This window comes from Equus quagga, chromosome 7 (genome assembly GCF_021613505.1).
Source record: "Equus quagga isolate Etosha38 chromosome 7, UCLA_HA_Equagga_1.0, whole genome shotgun sequence".
Lineage (NCBI taxonomy): Eukaryota > Metazoa > Chordata > Mammalia > Perissodactyla > Equidae > Equus > Equus quagga.
The window spans coordinates 2,200,127-2,218,889 of record NC_060273.1 but is presented as its reverse complement, the minus strand read 5'-3'; the positions used below and the strand labels follow the sequence as shown (position 1 = coordinate 2,218,889).

The window sequence follows — 18,763 nt, the reverse complement described above, 5'->3', positions numbered from 1 at the left end:
GAATTGCTGGATCATATGGTAGTTCTATTTTTAATTTTTTGAGGCATCTCCATACTGTTTTCCATAGTGGCTGCACTAGTTTACATTCCCATCAAGAGTGCACAAGGGTTCTCTTTTTTACCACATCCTCCCCAACATTTGTTATCCCTTATGTTTTTGATGCCACTCATTCTAATGGGTGTGAGATGATATCTCATTGTGTTTTGATTTGCATTTCACTCATGATTAGTGATGCTGAGCATCTTTTCATGTACTTGTTGGCCATTTGAATATATTCTTCGGAAAAACGTCTATTTAGATCCTTTGTCCATTTAAAAATTGGATCATTTGGGTTTTTAAAAATTTTTTTTTAAAGATTTCATGTTTTTCCTTTTTCTCCCCCAAAGCCCTCCAGTACATAGTTGTATATTCTTAGTTGTGGGTCCTTCTAGTTGTGGTATGTGGGGCGCTGCCTCAGCGTGGTTCGATGAGCAGGGCCATGTCCGCGCCCAGGATTTGAACCAACGAAACATTGGGCCACCTGCAGTAAAGCATGCGAACTTAACCACTTGGCCACTGGGCCAGCCCCATGGTTTTTTGATATTGAGTTATATGAGTTCTTTATATATTTTGGATATTAATCTCTCATCAGATGTGTGGTTTGCAAATATTTTCTCCATTCAGAAAGCTGCCTTTATTTTGTTGATGGTTTCCTTTGCTGTGCAGAAGTTTTTGGTTTGATGTAGTCCCACTTGTTGATTTGTGCTCTTGTTGCTTGTGTTAGTCTCCTCTCTTTGATTGTGAGCTAGACCTAGTGACTCACTTCTAACGAATAGAATTCAGCAAAAGTGATAAAATATCACTTCCAAGAAAAGTTACCAAATGACTATGGCTTCCATCTTGGTCACATTCTCTCTCTTTCTCTGATCACTTAGTGTGAGAGAAGCCAGTTGCCATATCATAAGGTCACTCTGCAACTTGGGAGGAGGCCCACATGATGAGGAACTGAGGCCAATAGACAACGAGGAACTGAGGCTGGCCAAGAATACAGGAGCGAGCTTAGGAGTGGATCCTCCCCTAGCTGAGCCTTTGGAGCCTGCAGCCCTGGCTAAGAGCTTGACTACAACCTCACAGGAGACCCTGAGCCAGAACCACCTATCTACCCGCTTCTGGACTGCTGACCAACAGAACTTGAAAGGTAATAAATGTGTTGTTTCAAGGCTGCTAAGTTTTAGGGTAATTTGTTATGTATCAATAGATAATGAATACAAGCAAAAAAAATATGTGACAGATGAAAGGTAAAAATCATGTATAATTAGTAGTCCCAGGAGAAGAGAAAGAGGATGGATCAGAAGCAATATGTGGAGAGATATTGGTTGAGAATTTTCCAAAGCTGGCCAATACCAGCAAACCACAGTGTAAAAAGTGCTAAAAATCCTAAGCAAATAAACACAAAGAAAACCGTACAAAGGCACATCATTGTAAAAATGCTGAAAACCTAAGGCAAAGAAAAAAGAATGTTAAAAGCAGCCAGAGGTAATGGACACAGTGCATTCAAAAATGACAATAATACTGGCAGCTGACATCTCAACAGACGTAAAGAAAGCCAGAAAACAACAGAATGGAATGGACAAGCAAAAAGATTATTTTACTACAATAAGATTGAATGCAAAAGGATGGACAAAGACAGACATAAAAATTTTAACCAAAACATAGCTAATATAACTAAATGAATGTTAAAATGTTCAACTTACCAGAAAAATATATAACAATTCTAAATTTGTAGGCACCTGATATAGGAGCTTGAAAATGTAAAGCAAAATTTGACAGAATTAAAATACAAAATATTAGCTCTTGGTAACACAGAGAATAAGCAGACAATTTTTTTTTAAATGACACTGAAAATTTGCCGAATACAGTTAACAAACTGGACCTAATTGCTATATACAAAATACTGCACCCAACAATTGAAGAATGCACATTCTTTCAAAAACATAAGAAGTTTTACACTGAATATGGGCTGAGCCATAGACTCAAAAATTTTGAAGGAAAGAGACTATACAGAGTATGGGCTAGGACCACAGTGAAGTTAGGTTAGAAATCAATTACATAAACAAAACAAACAAGGCAAAATCAAACAAAAAACATTTTTTAGAAATATCCATTAATTTGGAAATTAAGAAATACAGTTCTGGGGCCGGCCAGTGGCATAGGTTAAGTTTACGTGCTCTGCTTCCGTGGCCTGGGGTTCGCATGTTGGGATCCTGGGTGCAGACCTAGCACCGCTCGTCAAGCCACACTGTGGCGGCATCCCACGTAAAATAGAGGAAGATTGGAAGAGATGTTAGCTCAGCAACAATCTTCCTCACAAACAAAACAAGAAAAGAAAACAGAAATATAGTTCTAAATAAGCCATAGGTCAAAGTAGAAATTACCACAGAATACTGAAAATATTTCTAACTGAATGGTAATGAAAATACTACATACCAAAAAATTGTGAAATGCAAGTAAGCGAAGCTCAGAGGGAAATTTATATTAACACATATACATATGGCTAAATGTGAATATGTATATGGCTGAAAATAAACTATATAAAAATTTATCTTAGAAAGATAAGGGGGAAAAAACCCAGCAAATTAAACTCAAAGAAAATAGAAAGAAGAAATGTGGTTAAATAGAATGAACTATTGGTTGTGATAAAACAACACTTCCCCCTAACAACTCAAGGATATCCATTCTCACTACTTCTGCTCAACATTATACTGAAGCTCCCACCAGTGAAATAAGCAAGTAAAATGCATAAAGATTGGAAAATGAGAAGTAAAACTGTCTTTCAGATGACATGATAGTTACATACAAAATACTGAGGAATCAACCCAAAACTGTTTGAACTAATGATAAGTGAATTAAATATCTCTGGGTAAAAAGTTAATAATAAAAAATCAAATGCTTTATATGTATCAGCAATTAAGTGGAAAATGAAATTGAGAAATTTATTTCCATACCTTCAAAAACCATAAAATACTTAGAAATAGATTTAACAAAAGACATGCAAAACTTCTGAAAACTACAAAACATTGCTGATAGCAATTAGAAGTGACTTAAGTAGGGGCGGGCCCCGGGGCCGAGTGGTTAAGTTGGCGCGCTCTGCTTCGGAGGCCCAGGGTTTCGCCGGTTGGGATCCTGGGGGTGGACACGGCACAGCTCATCGGGCTACGCTGAGGCGGCGTCCCACATGCCACAGCTAGAAGGACCCACGACTAAAAATATACAACTATGTACCAGAGGGCATTGGGGAGAAAAAGGAAAAATAAAACCTTTAAAGAAAAAAAAAGAAGTGACCTAAATAAATGAAGCTATATGCACTATCTATGGACTGGAAGAATGAAAGTTCTAAAGACGTCTGTTGTCCTCAGATTGATCTATAGATTCAACTTAATATCAGTTACACTCCCAACAGATTAAAAAAAATTATAGACTAGAACAGGTAAGTTTGTTGAATAATATTACATTCAACATTTTCTCCATTAACCAATATCCCTATTGTTGAAAGTACTACTAAGAGGCTGGAAGACCATTCAGTGAGGATATTATAGAAAGGATTCAGGGCCGGCCAGGCAGTGCAGCGGTTAAGTTCACACGTTCCACCTCGGTGGGCTGGGGTTTGCTGGTTCAGATCCTAGGTGTGGACATGGCACTGCTTGGCCAGCCATGCTGTGGTAGGCATCCCACATATAAAGTAGAGGAAGATGGGCACGGATGTTAGCTCAGGGCCAGTCTTCTTCAGCAAAAAGAGGAGGATTGGCAGCAGATGTTAGCTCAGAGCTAATCTTCCTCAACAAAAAAAAAAAGAAAGAAAGAAAGAAAGAAAAAGAAAGGATTCAAGCACTGGGCAATGTTTAGAAGGATGACCTTTTAAGATTCCTTCCAACCCTGAGATTCTTGGAGTCTACAGTTTTATACTTGCTTACCGAATGAAGACTTCTTCCATAGTAGTGACAGAGGCCCCAAAACTGGCGATGCCCAGCTCTACCTGCCTCAGTTCCAACTCAGTAAATAGAGATTCAAACCTGGAAGGGAAGAGCAGTTTTACTCCTCAGAGGTGGAAGGTGAATTCCTTATTATCACCCTTGGCTCCCTACAGGGGACAAAGCATGGGCTATGGAGTCAGGAAGATATTTGCTCAAATCTCAACTTTGTTACTCTCTAGCTTCATGACTCTGAACTTGAACAATGAGGGTAATAGCATTTACTTCAAAACATTTCTGTAGGGATAAATTTAATACACATCCAGCACATTGTAGGTGCAAAATGAACATTAATTCATCTCTCTTCTTTTGAGTAAAAAGAAATAACAGTACTATTTTTGGAATGCTTGCTAAATGCCAGAGGCCACTCTAAGCCCTTTTCCAAGTATTGAGTCTGTCAATCCTCTCTACAGCTCTCTGAGGACAGTGCTATGAGGTTCACACAGCGATAAGTAGCAGAGCCAGGACTCAAACTCATGCCGTCTCTCTCCAGGGACAGTGCTTTTTTTTCTTAACTGTTATGCTAAACGAGGAAAGGAGCTAAATTCTTAAGTCTGTTAACCTCGAACCCTTCCCTATACATGCCTTCCATTTATTTCTAATTGAATGAATCATGGCTGTTTGTGTGATATTAAAAAATCCATGACGATCTTCTACAATGGAGACTTCTATTCTTACACAACCCAGTGTCCAGCCCAACAAAGAGACTTTAAGAAACCCTATTCACACGCCGGATGCCCAGTAGAGGCCTGCACCATGTATGCCTCTGCAGGCAGGCGGTGGTTAAGGACTTGGATTGTGAATTGACTGGATTCGAGTCCAGATTCTGCCACTTACTAGTTGTGTGACTTTGGGTTAGTTATTTCACCTCTCTAAATCTTTCCTCGTCTATATGATAGATATTAACTCACAGAGTTGTTATAAAGATTAATTGAGATAATGTAAAAACATTTAGCAAAGTAGCCAGTCTGTTACAAATTCATTATTTATAACTTCAGTGTGTTCAATATCTTGCTCTTCATTCAGTTTCTAGTTACTGAAATTGTGTTCATGCAATTGCTACTGTCTTGCAATAAGGTCAATATGTCTGTTTTTTCAGACTTGAGGCAAAATTTACAGATAGTGAAATGCCTTGTTCTCACCCCAATCGAGATGTAGAACATGTCCCTCACCCAAGAAAGTGCCTTCATGCCCCTTTCAGATGATTCCGTCTCTCACCCTCGGACAACCACTGTCTTGATTTCTATCACCATAGGTTAGTTCTGCCTGTTCTTTATCTTCATGTCAATGGAATCATAAGTCTCTTCTGTATCTAGTTTTATCTATACAACATGTTTCTGAGGTTCAACCATGTTGTTGTTGCATGTCTTTCATTCTTGTTAATCGTGGAGTAATATTCAACGGAAGGAATATACCACAAATCGTCTATTGGTTCTCCTGTTGATTGACATTTGGATTGTTTTCAAGTCAGGATGCTTATGAATAAAGCAGCTATAAACATTCTTCTATATGTCCTTTGTCTGGACATATGCTTTCATTTATCTTGGGTAACATGGTGAATAAAAGATGGCTGTAAATTCTTTGCTACTTCTCCCATCGAGAGGTGGAGCTTAATTCCCATTCTCTTTAATCTGGGCTGGCCTTAGTGACTTGCTTGACTAAGAATGCAATGGAAGTGATAGGGTTAGGTCAGAAGAAGCCTTCAGGCTCTGCCAAGGCTTCTCCGAGAGCCCTAAACCATCATGTAAAGCCTGAGTACCTTGAAACCACCATGGTGCAGAGGACTTGTGTAGATGCTCTGGTCAGCAGTCCCAGCTGGGCCCAGCCTTCCAGAAATCCCTGAGGAGGCACCAGACATGGGAATGAAGCCATCCTGGAACCTCCAGATAAATCTATTTGCCAGCTCACATTTTCTTAAATTCTATGTTCATGGGGACTATTACTCTGTAACTTTTTATTGTCATACTGTTTCCAGGTTTTGGTATCAGAGTTGTGCTGCCCTTAAAATGAGTTGGGAAGTGCTCTCTTCTCTGTTTTCTAAAAGATTAGCATTATTTATTTCTTCAATGTTTGATAGGACCTGGAATTTTTCTATTTGGATTCCCAAAATTTGTTACTGTAAATTCAATTTTATTAATAGATATATGGTTATTCAGGTTTTTCTCTTTCACTTTGTGTTAGTTTTGCTAAGTTGTATTTTTCAAGGAATCAGTCCATTTTATCTAAATTGTCCAATTTATTTATGATATTTTATTATCCTTTTTTAACTCTATGCTCTGTATGCATAGCTATTATTTCATTCCTAATGCTGGCTACTTGTATTTTTTCTTTAATGACTTTGGTAGGTGTTTATCAATTTTATTAATGTTTTTAATAAACAACTTTTGCTGTGTTTTCCCCTCCAAGTTTTAATAAAATTTAATAGTTATTTTCTGTGTGTGTGTGAAGATTGGCCCTGAGCTAACATCTGTGCCAATCTTCCTCTATTTCATGTGGGATGCTGCCACAGCGTCGCTTGATGAGCAGTGCTAGGTCTGCACCTGGGATCTGAAACTGTGAACTCTGGGCTGCCAAAGCAGAGTGCATGAACTTAACCACTACGCCACCAGGCTGGTCCCAAAATTTAATAGTTTTTACTAATTCATCAAGCACATTGTTTTTTTTTATTGAGGTCATAATAGTTTATAACATTGTGAAATTTCAGTTGTACATTATTATTTGTCAGTCACCACATAACTGTGCCCCTTTACCCCTTATGTCCACCCCCAAACCCCATTCCCTTCTAGTAACCACTAATCTGTTCTCTTTGTTCATGTGTTTATTTCTCTTTCACATATGAGTGAGATCATATGGTGTTTGTCTTTCCCTGTTTGGCTTACTTTGCTTAACATAATACTCTCAAGGTCCATCCATGTTGTTGCAAATGGGACGATTTTGTCTTTTTTATGGCTAAGTATTATTCCATTGTATATATATATACCACATCTTCTTTATCCATTCATCAGTTGATGTGCACCTGGGTTGCTTCCCTGTCTTGGCTATTGTGAATAGTGCTGTAATGAACATAGGGGTACATAAGTCTCTTTGAATTGTTTATTTCAAGTTCTTTGGATAAATACCCAGTAGTGGGATAGCTGGGTCATATGGTATTTCTATTTTTAATTTTTTAAGAAACCTCCTTACTGTTTTCCACAGAGGCTGTACCAGTTTGCATTCCTTCCTGCAGTGGATGAGGGTTCCGTTTTCTACACATCCTCTCCAACATTTGTTATTTTTTGTCTTGGTGATTATAGCCATTCTAACACATGTAAGGTGATATCTCAATGTAGTTTTGATTTACATTTCTCTGAAGATTAGTGATGCAGAACATCTTTTCATGTACCTATTGGCTGTCTGTATATCTTCTTTGTAAAGGTATCTGTTCACATCCTTTGCCCATTTTTTGGATTGAGTTGTTCGTTTTTTTTGTTGTTGAGTAGTATGAGTTCTGTATATATTTTGGAGATTAACCCCTTGTCAGATATATGATTTGCAAATATTTTGTCCCAGTTGGTGGGTTGTCTTTTCATTTTTTTTCTAGTTTCCTTTGCTGTGCAGAAGCTCTTTAGTCTGATGAAGTCCCATTTGTCTATTTTTTCTTTTGTTTCCCTTGCCCGAGTAGACAATGGTATTTGAAAAAATCCTTCTAAGACTGATGTTAAAGAGTGTACTGCCTATATTTTCTTCTAGGAGTTTTATGGTTTCACATCTTAACTTCAAGTCTTTAATCCATTTTGAGTTAATTTTTGTGGATGGCGAGAGATAAAGATCTACTTTTATTCTTTTGCATATGGCTGCCCAGTTTTCCTAACACCATTTGTTGAAAAGACTTTCCTTTCTCCATTGTATATTTTTAGCTCCTTTGTTGAAGATTAGCTGTCTGTAGATGTGTGGTTTTATTTCTGGGCTTTCAATTCTGTTCCATTGATCTGTGTGTCTGTTTTTGTACCAGTACCATGCTGTTTTGATTACTATAGCTTTGTAGTATATTTTGAAGTCAGGGATTGTGATGCCTCTAGCTTTGTTCTTTTTTCTCAGGATTGCTTTAGCTATTTGGGGTCTTTTCTTGCCCTGTATGAATTATAGTACTCTTTATTCTATTTCTGTGAAGAATGTCACTGGGATTCTGAATGGGATTGCATTGAATCTGTAGATTGCTTTAGGTAGTATGGACATTTTAACTATGTTTATTCTTCCAATCCATGTGCATGGAATATCTTTCTATTTCTTTATGTCATCATCAATTTCTTTCACTAATGTCTTAAGTTTTCATTGTATAGGTCTTTCACCTCCTTGGTTAAATTTATTCCTAGACATTTTATTCTTTTTGTTGCGATTGTAAATGGGATTGTATTCTTGAGTTCTCTTTCTGTTGGTTTCCTATTAGAGTAAAGAAATGCAACTGATTTTTCTGAGTTGATTTTGTACCCAGTAACTTTGCTGTAGTTGTTGATTATTTCTAACAGTTTTCTGATGGATTCTTTAGGGTTTTCTATGTATAGAATCATGTCTTCTGCAAACAGTAAGAGTTTCACTTCTTCCTTGCCAATTTGGATACCTATTATTTCTTTTTCTTGCTTAATTACTCTGGCCAAAACCTCCAGTACAATGTTGAATGAGAGTGGTGAGAGTGGGCACCGTTGTCTTGTTCCTGTTCTCAGAGGGATGGTGTTCAGTTTTTCACTGTTGAGTATGATGTTGGCTGTGGGTTTGTCATATATGGCCTTTATTATGTTGAGGTACTTTCCTTCTATACCCATTTTATTGAGAGTTTTTATCTAAATGGATGCTGGATCTTCTCAAACGCTTTCTCTGCATCTATTGAGATCATTGTGTGTTTTTTATTCCTCATTTTGTTAACATGGTGCATCACATTGATTGATTTGTGGATGTTGAAACAGCCCTGTGTCCCTGGCATAAAACCCATTTGATCATGGTGCATGATCCTTTTAATGTATTGCTGTATTCAGTTTGCCAATACTTTGTTAAGGATTGTTGCATCTATGTTCATCAGCGATGTTGGCCTGTAAATTTTCCTTCTTTGTGTTGTCCTTTTCTGGCTTTGGGATCAGGGTGATGTTGGCTTCATAGAATGAATTAGGAAGTGTTCCGTCAACTACAGTTTTTTGGAATAGCTTGAGGAGAGGTATTAAATCTTCTTTGAATGTTTGGTAGAATTCTCCTGAGAAGCTATTTGGTCCTGGACTTTTTCTTTTTTTTTTTCAGGTATGATGGCCTTCTTGATCATTTCTTGTAGTCGGGGGTCTCGTGGCAATGAACTCCCTAAACTTTTGTTTATCTGGGAAAGTTTTTATTTCTCCATCATATCTGAAGGATAGTTTTGCTGGATAGAGTATTCTTGGCTGAAAGTTTTTGTCTTTCAGAAATTTGAATATATCATTCCACTCTCTCCTGGCCTGTAAGGTTTCTGTTGAGAAATCCACTAAAAGCCTGATAGGGGTTCCTTTGTAGGCTGTTTTCTTCTGCCTTGCTGCCTTTAATATTTTTTCTTTGTCATTGACTTTTGCCAGATTTACTAATATATGCCTCGGAGAAGGTCTTTTAAATTGATGTACTTAGGAGTTCTATTAGCTTCTTTTACTTGTAATTCCAAGGTTTGGGAAGTTCTTAGCTATTATTTCTTTGAACAAGCTCTCTGTTCCTTTCTCCTTCCCTTTTCCCTCTGGAATAACTATAATCCTTATGTTGCATTTCCTAATTGAATTGGATATTTCTTGGAGAATTTCTTCATTTCTTTTTAGTCTTAGTTCTCTCTCCTCGTCCATCTGAATTACACCTATATTTCTGTCTTCTAAATTGTCAATTCTGTCCTCCATTATATTAGCTCTGTTATTCAAGGACTCCAGATTTTTCTTTATCTCATGCATTGTGTTTCTCATCTCCAAAATTTCTGACTGGTTTTCCTTTATAGTTTCTTTAAAAAAAATTTTTTTTGAGGAAGATTAGCCCTGAGCTAATATCTGCCACCAATCCTATTTTTTTTTTTTTTTTTTGCTGAGGAAGATTGGCCCTGAGCTAACATCCATGCCCATCTTCCTCTACTTTATATGTGGGACACCTGCCACAGCATGGCTTGACAAGCAGTGCATAGGTCCATACCCAGGATCCGAACTGGTGAACTCCAGGCTGCCATAGCAGAGTGTGTGAACTTAACTGCTGTGTGGCACTGGGCCAGCCCCTTCTTTATAGTTTCAATCTCTCCTGTGAAGAAGTCCTTCTGTTCATGAATTTTATTCCTGATTTTATTGAAATGTCTTCCTGAATTTTCTTGTAACTCATTGAGGTTTTTTATGATAGCTATTTTGAATTCTCTATCATTTAGATTATAAATTTCTGTGCCTTCAGGATTGATTTCTGGGTGCTTGATATTTTTCTTCTCGTCTGGAGTGTTAATATACCTCTTCATACTATTTGATGGGGTGGATTTGTGCCTTTGCATAGTGGAGGTATCTCGTTGCAGATTCCATCTACCACTACTGGGTGGGGGGCAGGAACTACGTATTCTGAGCCTGCCACGATCCCTGGCAGCTGTGCCTGACCTTTGGTGGCTATGCTGACAGAGCCCATCTCTGTCTGCTCACCACCACTACTTTACACACTGTACGCACCAGCACTGTGGCAGGGGTCCTTCGCTCTGGCCAACTGGCTGAGCTGGTGTGCTAGAAGGGGGAAGGGGTGCTTTCTTTTGCATGTGATCCTGGGGGCACTCCTGCTTTTCCCTCACTATCTGCCCTCCTGGGCTGCTTGGCCTAGTGAATACACCCCCATGATTGTTTTGCCTCCTCTGTGTGGAGTGTTCCCATGGGGTGTGAGGGAACTTGTAGAGTGAAGGTGTTTCCATGGAGGACTGCTCCCTCCTCCCTCTCTTCTCAGGGCCACGCATGGTCCTGTGTCCTAGGTCACTGCAGTTGGGGGAGGCAGAGGATATCCCCATACCTCCTTCCATTGTCTCCTGTAGGGTCCAGCACCTCCACCTTCAGACATATGGCTGCATGGGTCTCTCAGATATCTATTGTGTTGTGTGAATGTCCTCTCTTGGTTTATGAATGTCCTTTTTGTTGTATCTTAGTGGGGAGAGTCTAACAGAGGAGCTCACTCCACTGTGATACTAACATCAGTCCATAACTTTTTGCATTTTAAGTTTTCTATTACATTGTTTTCTCTCCTTATATTTATTATCTCTTCTCTTCTATATACTCTGAGCTTAACTTTCTCTTCTTTTTCTATCTTCTTCAGTTGGAAACTCAGTTAATTGATTTTAAGCCTTTCTTCTTTTCTAATGTAAGTTTTTAAAAGCTGTATATTTCCCTCTAAGTGAGACCAAGTTAGCATGAGAGCCTGCATGTCTAAACCCAGCCCCCCATCTTATTCTCACAGTGTGCTTTGGAGAAATGCTTAGAACTGTGCCTAGGCAAGCTAATCAGTAACCAGTAGAAAGAATGACTTGTTAACAGAAAACTTAAGTCCTCTGCCCAAACTGTTCCTTCTCTCCCTGATAAGAAAATAACTAAAGGTTTTTTAGATTCCTCAGGAATATCGCATTCAGCAGATACAAAACTTTTGTCTACAGAGAGGCACCAAATGGTCTGCAGTCATCCATCCTCTGACACTCCTGAGCCCCCTCCCCAACCCTATATGCCTTATGTAAGTTGTTTCCAAATCAGTTCCCCTTTAAGATGTTTTTTTAAGGACAATAATCTGCCATCTTCCAAGCAGCTGGCTCATTGCTTAATACAGTCCTTTCTCTCCGCCACCTTGCCTTGTGACAGACTGGCTTTTGTCTCACTGTGAGCAGATCGAGCCCTATTCAGTATCATAAGCATTGCTTCAGCACATCTGAAAATTTTTGATATGCTGTGTTTTCATCATCATTCAATTCAAAATATAAAGTGGAGGAAGATGAGCATGGATGTTAGCTCAGGGCCAGTCTTCCTTAGCAAAAAGAGGAGGATTGGCAGCAGATGTTAGCTCAGGGCTAATCTTCCTCAAAAAAATTTTTTTTTAAATTTCTCTTTGACCCATAAGTTATTCAGAAATATATTATTTAATTTCCAAGTATTTGTGGATATTCTAGGCATCTTTTTGTAATAAATTTCTAACTTAATTCCATTGTTGGTATGTTGAGGAGTCTGACTCCTGGTTAAAAACCTATGTGTGAGAGAGGAATCTGGGAAGACGGCAGAGAGGGAAGGATCAGGAATCTCTCTCTCCACCTAGACAACAACTACACTGGCAGAATCTGTGTGACGTAACTAGTATTGGAAGTTGTAGCCAGAGCAATTAGGCAAGAAAAAGAAATAAAAGGGCATCCAAATTGGAAAAGAAGAAGTAAAATTATCTGTTTGCTGATGATATGATCTTATATGTAGAAAACCCTAAAGATTCCACAATGAAGTCATTAGAACTAATAAATGAATTCAGCAAAGTAGAAGGATACAAACTCAACATACAAAAATAAGTTGCATTTCTATATACAAATAATGAACAATCTGAAAAGGAAATTACAAAACAATACCATTTATAATAGCATCATTCCCCCCCCACCCCCAGAATTAACTTAATCAAGAAAGTGAAAGACTTGTGCAATGAAAACTATAAAACATTGCTGAAGAAAATTAAAGAAGACATAAGTAAATTGAAACACATCCCATGTTCATGGACTGGAATACTTAATATTTTTAAAATGTCAGTACTACCCAAAGTGATCTACAGATTCAATGCAATCTCTATCAAAGTCCCAATGACACTTTTTGCAGAACAGAAAAACTCAGCCTAAAATTCATATGGAATCTCAAGGGACCCCAAATAGCCAAAACAATCTTGAAAAAGAACAAAACTGGAAGACTCAGACTTCCTGATTTCAAAACTTACTACACAGCTACAGTAATCAAAACAGTTTTGTATTGGCATAGACAGACATATAGACCAATGCAAGAGATTAGAGAGCCCAGAAATAAGTAAATAAATCACATATATGGTCAAATGATTTTTGACAAGAGTGCCAAGATCATTGAATGAAGAAGGACAATCTTTTCAACAAATGGTGCTGGGAAAATTGGATATCCACAGGCAACAGAATGAAGTTGGACCCTTATTTAACACCATATACAAAAATTAATTCAAAATAGATCAAGGGCCTAGATGTAAGACCTAAAATAATAAAACTCTTAGAAGAAAATGTAGCACAAAAGCTTCATGACATTGGATTTGGCAATGATTTCTTAGATGTGAAATCACGCACACAGATAACAAAAGAAAAAATAGACAAATTGGACTTCATGAAAATTTAAAAATTTTGTGCATCAAGAGATATTATCAACAGAAGAAAAAGGCAACTCAGTGAATGAGAGAAAATATTTGCAAATCATATATCTGATTAGCGATTAATATCCTGAATATATAGAGAACTCCTAAAACTCAACAACAACAAAGAAATAACCCAATTCAAAAATGGGCAAAAGGCTTGAATAGACATTTCTCCAAAGAAGACATACAAATGGCCAATGGAATGGCATGTGAAAAGATGCTCAGCATCACTAATCATTAGGGAAATGCAATTCAAAACTACAATGAGATACCACCTCATACCCATTAGGAGGGTTACTATAAAAAAAAAGAAAACAACAAGTGTTGGTGTGAATGGGGAGAAATTGGAACCCTTGTGCACTCTTGGTGGGCATGTAAAATGGTACAGCTTCTGTGGAAGACAGTGCGTCAGTTCTTCAAAAAACAGAATTACCATATGATGCAGCAATTCCACTTCTGGGTATATACTCAAAGGAATTGAAAGCAGGGTCTTTAAGAGATATTTGTACACGCATGTTCACAACAGCATTAGTCACAATAGCCAAAATGCGGAAGCAACTCAAGCGTCCATCTACAGATGAATGGATAAGCAAATGTGGTATATACATATAATGGAATATTATTCAGCCTTAAAAATGAAGAAAATTCTGCAATATGCTACAACATGGATGAACCTTGAGGACCTTATGTGAAGTGAAATAAGCCAGACACAAAAAGACAAACACTGTACGATTCCACTTATATGAGGCATTTAGAGTAGTCAAAATAGTACAAATAGAAAGCATAATGATTGTTGCCAGGGGCTGGTGGGGAGAGAAGGGCAAGGAGTTATTGTTTAATGGGTATAGAGTTTCAGTTTTACGAGATGAAAAGAGTTCTGGAGATGGATGGTGGTAATGGTTGCACAACAATATGAATGCATTTAATACCACTGAACTGTACACTTAAAAATGATTAAAATAGTAAATTTTATGTTATGAGTATTTAACCACAATTTTAAAAAAAACACACAAACCCTAGGTGCGATTTTTCAGACCTGACCACAGGCAATCACAAAGGCTTTACCTGGCAGGCCTCATAGGGAAATCTGCCCTCCGCCTCCCTAGACTTGGGGCACACCAGTGCACTGCAGTCTCTGAAGGGAATTTCAGTCAAGGATTCAGGCCCTCTAGCTGTTCATGCTGTCATTAGCATTCCTAGCCCCTTCATTCCCCGGTCTTTTTATCTGAAGTCTTGGGCTGAGGTCCTCTTCAGGCACCTCTAACCAAGCTTCCTTATCAGGGGAGGGGAGGGGAAACATTGAAGATCCTTTCCCCACTGTGAAGTTGGTACTCAATACTTTTCCACTCATAGTCCTCCCCCCTCACCTTCCCACCAATCTCAGGGGTCATAACACACCTGGAGACTTTTCTTTGGAGCTCCCTCAATAGTGAGAGGGCCCTCACATCTGTGCTGATCCACCTGACCCTTGACCAGTGGGACATTCTATGGGGTAAAATGGAATTGGAGGGGGAAGGGGAGGAGTCCGCATTTTCTCCAGTTTCCTACTCTTCCTTATCTCAGTATAGGATTAAAGTAAAGGATTTACTCATCTCAGTAAAGGATTAAAGGCTTAACTCTTTGGCTCTTGCTTTAGTCATCTATGCCTATACCTTGCAGTTCAGCTCTCTCTCCACTCAGCTGAATTCCTGATGTTTGTGTGCTTTGCCATTCAGAAATTTAAAATCAATCAATCCATTCCTTTATGATTTTGGTCTTGGTGTCATTCCTATAAAATCCTTCCTCACTCCAGATTATAAAAATATTCTGTGGTATATTTTATAGTACTTATATAAATTAATTTTTAACATGAAAAAATTTAGATAATCTGAAATTTATTTTGGTGTGAGGTATTTTTAATCATGTTGAGAAAGTATCTTTCAAGGCTTATTATTATAACTTCAAAAAATAGCAATAGATGTAGAATTTTAGCAAATGTATCTTTCTCATTATGTGGATGATTACATGGTTATTTCCTTTTGACATACTAATATGTTAAATTATATTAATCCTAATAACACATAATCCTTTCAACATGCTGTATTATTCTTTCAATGAACTGTTAAATTAAGCTGGATTAGTAAAAAAAAGTGAGGAGTTTCTATATTTTCTATTCTTTAGAAGAATTTAAATAGAAACAAAATTATCTTTTCCTTAAATATTTGGCAAAAATTAACAGATTTATGAAAAACCGTGGTACCTCCTGTGTTAATTTTAATAAAGTGATTTTTTTAGATAATTATCCACTTTATTCAGGTTTTCTAATGTATTCACTAAAATTCTGCAAAACACTGCCTTCTAGTTCTTTGTGGTTTTTTCCCAATTCTCAATTCTAACTTTACGTATTTATGTATTTACGTGCTTATTCTCCATTCATCTTCATGAGGCTATTCTTCCCTAGTGTTCTTTGCAGGGTCCTACTCCTTATTGGAACCTCAAAATTTAGGACTGCTTCAGGAATTGCTCATCAGCCCTATTTTATTGTCTACATTCTCTTTCTACATGACTTTAAATATCTCTATGCTGTTGACTCCGGAGTGCATTTCCAGGCTAAACCCTCCAGCTCTAGATTCATATATATCCAACTGCCCTCCTGATGGCTTCACCGGGGTGTCTCACGAGGCTTTCAAATGTAAAGATTCAAAACTGACCTTTTCATAATCACCCCTCCCAAATCTGTTTGTCTCCCAGTCCTTCCCATTGCCACTTGAGAGTAGCCAGAGGGGTAGAAATAAAACCAGCAACCAGTAAAATTTCCCAAGGAATCCAAAAGAGACGAGTGTTTCCTAAAGAAAGGAATGGTTAACTATGCAGTTATGTTTCAGGGTTAAGTATGATCAGAGTAAAAAGTCATTGCTATTTTAGTTCTTAGCTTCAACAGTGGGTTCACTAGTGCTCATTTTATTATTATACTTCATAACCTACAAATAAGAAATATATATTTGTTTGTAGGTATAAAATAGTACCAAATAATTATTTTTTATTTTTTTGAGGAAGATTAGCTCTGAGCTAACATCTGCGGCCAATCCTCCTCTTTTTGCTGAGGAAGACTGGCCCTGAGCTAACATCCATGCCCATCTTCCTCTACTTTATATGTGGGACGCCTGCCACAGCATGGCTTGACAAGCAGTGCGTGGGTCTGCATCTGGGATTCGAACCAGCGAACCCTGGGCCACCGAAGCAGAACGTGTGAACTTTACTGCTGCGCCATTAGGCCGGCCCCACCAAATAATTTTTTTTTTAAGAAAGAAGAAAAGTCTCTATTGCCTTTGGTATGATGGAGGCTGATGACGATCTTGAAAAGAGCAGTTTGGATGGAAGGGTCTGGGTTAAAGCCTCCATGAAGTGGACTGAGAAATGCATGGGTGATGAGAAAAAGGAGGCAACGTGCTTCGACCACATTTGGTGAAGTTGGGCTGTGGAGGTAATGGGGCCTGGAGTGGTAGCTGGAAAGAGGCAGCTCAAGAAGTTCCTTCTCCAGAGTACGCTAGTATGCTCACAGAAACAACCTGTAGAGAGACACACGGATGACAGGCCAGAGAGGGGATAATCAAACACAGGAATTCTTGAGAAGGTGAGGTGAATGGGATCTTGAGCTAGTGCTGAAGGACAAGAATTAGATAGGAAGAGTAACACGTCCTCAGCTGTAAAAAGATGGAAGAAAGAAAAAACAAGTGCAGAAGCAAGCAGGTTTGTAGGTTTGCAATAGTGATAAAATAGAGTTCTTGTTTGATGGTTTTTATCTTCTCAATGAAGTACAAGGTAAGATTCCCATCTGAGAGTGACATGGGGACTGAGTAGGAGGGGAGAAGGAAGTATTGTGAGCCAATCTGAGGTCTGAAGTAATTAATTTAAAGGAAAATCAAGTCAAATCTTCATCTGAGCTCAGTCATTTGAATGCAGGTAATAGAGTTCACACAATCAAGGGCCCCTATAAAGCCATATTAAAGAATTTGATTTTAACCTTAAGGCAATCGGGAGCCATCAAGGCCTTTTAAAGGAGGGAGCTGTCATGATCCGAATCCCTATTTTCAAATGTGCTCTCGCAGGGATGTGGTGTCTTTCCAGGAAATACCAAAGGCCTAGGGGTCTAGACCCTTACGGAATAGAATGCATAGGTCTGCGCCCAGGATCCGAACTGGCAAAACCCTGGGCCAGCGAAGTGGAGTGCGCGAACTTAACCACTCGGCAACGGGGCCGGCCCCAGTCCAGCCTTCTTAGGTCCATACCTGTGCACACTCTCTTTAGGAAGTATAAATGTTAATTCTTCTCCAATGCTGGACTGGAAAACTGCATTTGGTATGTGATGATAAATCAGATGAGAAATCTGCTCTGTGTTACAATGAGGTTTTTTCACTAAAGTCATATAATATCCTGCACCTGAAACAACATTTAAAAGACCATGAAACAACTCTGAATGAACTCTTTATAGTCACATTTAGTTTTCTGTAGCTTACAATGGGACAGCTCCATGAGAAAGAGAAGCTGGAGAGCCCTGTGGGGTCAAACATAAACCACAATGAACTTGCCTCTGACGGTCTATAATGCTATTCTTGAGAATCTTGCCTTCTACTCCATAATTGGGAGGTGATAATGGTGAATTTAGCAATGCTAGGCAAAATAAACAAGGGTTTCATTAAAGGCAACCCTCCCTTTAAATGATAACTAACTTGGGGAAGTGAAAATTTAGCAAGCAGAGGCCTTGAACATTAAAGTAGAGGACAAAGATTCTTCTATAATAATTAAATCATGTTTTTGAGGATACATACCTTATGGCATTCTAAACATTCTTTCAGAAATTAGTAACACTTGTTACTACTATGCTGGCAATATAGTCATTCAACAAACATTTCTTGAGCCCCTATGATGTGATAGGCACTGTTCTAGGTACTGAGGATATAGCAGCGGGCCGAATAGTCAAAAATGCATACTCTCATGGGGCTTTCATTTCAGGGGCATGAGACAGATAATACGATAAAGAAGTAAAATTTATAGAATATCAGTGACACGTGCTAAGGAGAAAAATAAACAGAGGAGGGAATATGGAGTATCAGGGAGTGATTTTAAACAGGGTCATGAGGGAAGGCCTCACTAAGAATGTGACAGCTACATAAGGACTGCCATCTGTTGACTTGAGGAAGACCAGAAGGCATGGCAACACATGGGTCTGGAGGAAGGAGGGGGCCTGGCATGTTGGCTCAGCCAGGAGGCCCGTGTGGTTGGAGCAGAGCCAAGAAGTGGAAGGCAATAGAAAATGAGGTTGGGGTAATGGTACCAGGCCAAGCCAGGTCCCATGCCACTCCCAGGACTCTGGCTTTTACTCTCAGTGGGAGGGGAAGTCATTGGAGGAC

The 18,763-nt window shown here is 38.6% G+C and overlaps 1 protein-coding gene across 1 annotated transcript in view; it reads right to left on the bottom strand.

Annotated features, from left to right (window-relative positions):
- Positions 1-18,763, bottom strand: part of LOC124241943 (ATP-binding cassette sub-family A member 17-like) — a 94,639-nt gene that overhangs the window by 31,419 nt on the left and 44,457 nt on the right. The window contains exons 15-16 of the mRNA XM_046666338.1: positions 17,642-17,792; positions 3,951-4,049 (exon numbers count right to left, since the gene is read on the bottom strand). Of these exons, the coding sequence (XP_046522294.1) occupies positions 3,951-4,049; positions 17,642-17,792 (250 nt within the window). The remainder of the gene's footprint in view (positions 1-3,950; positions 4,050-17,641; positions 17,793-18,763) is intronic.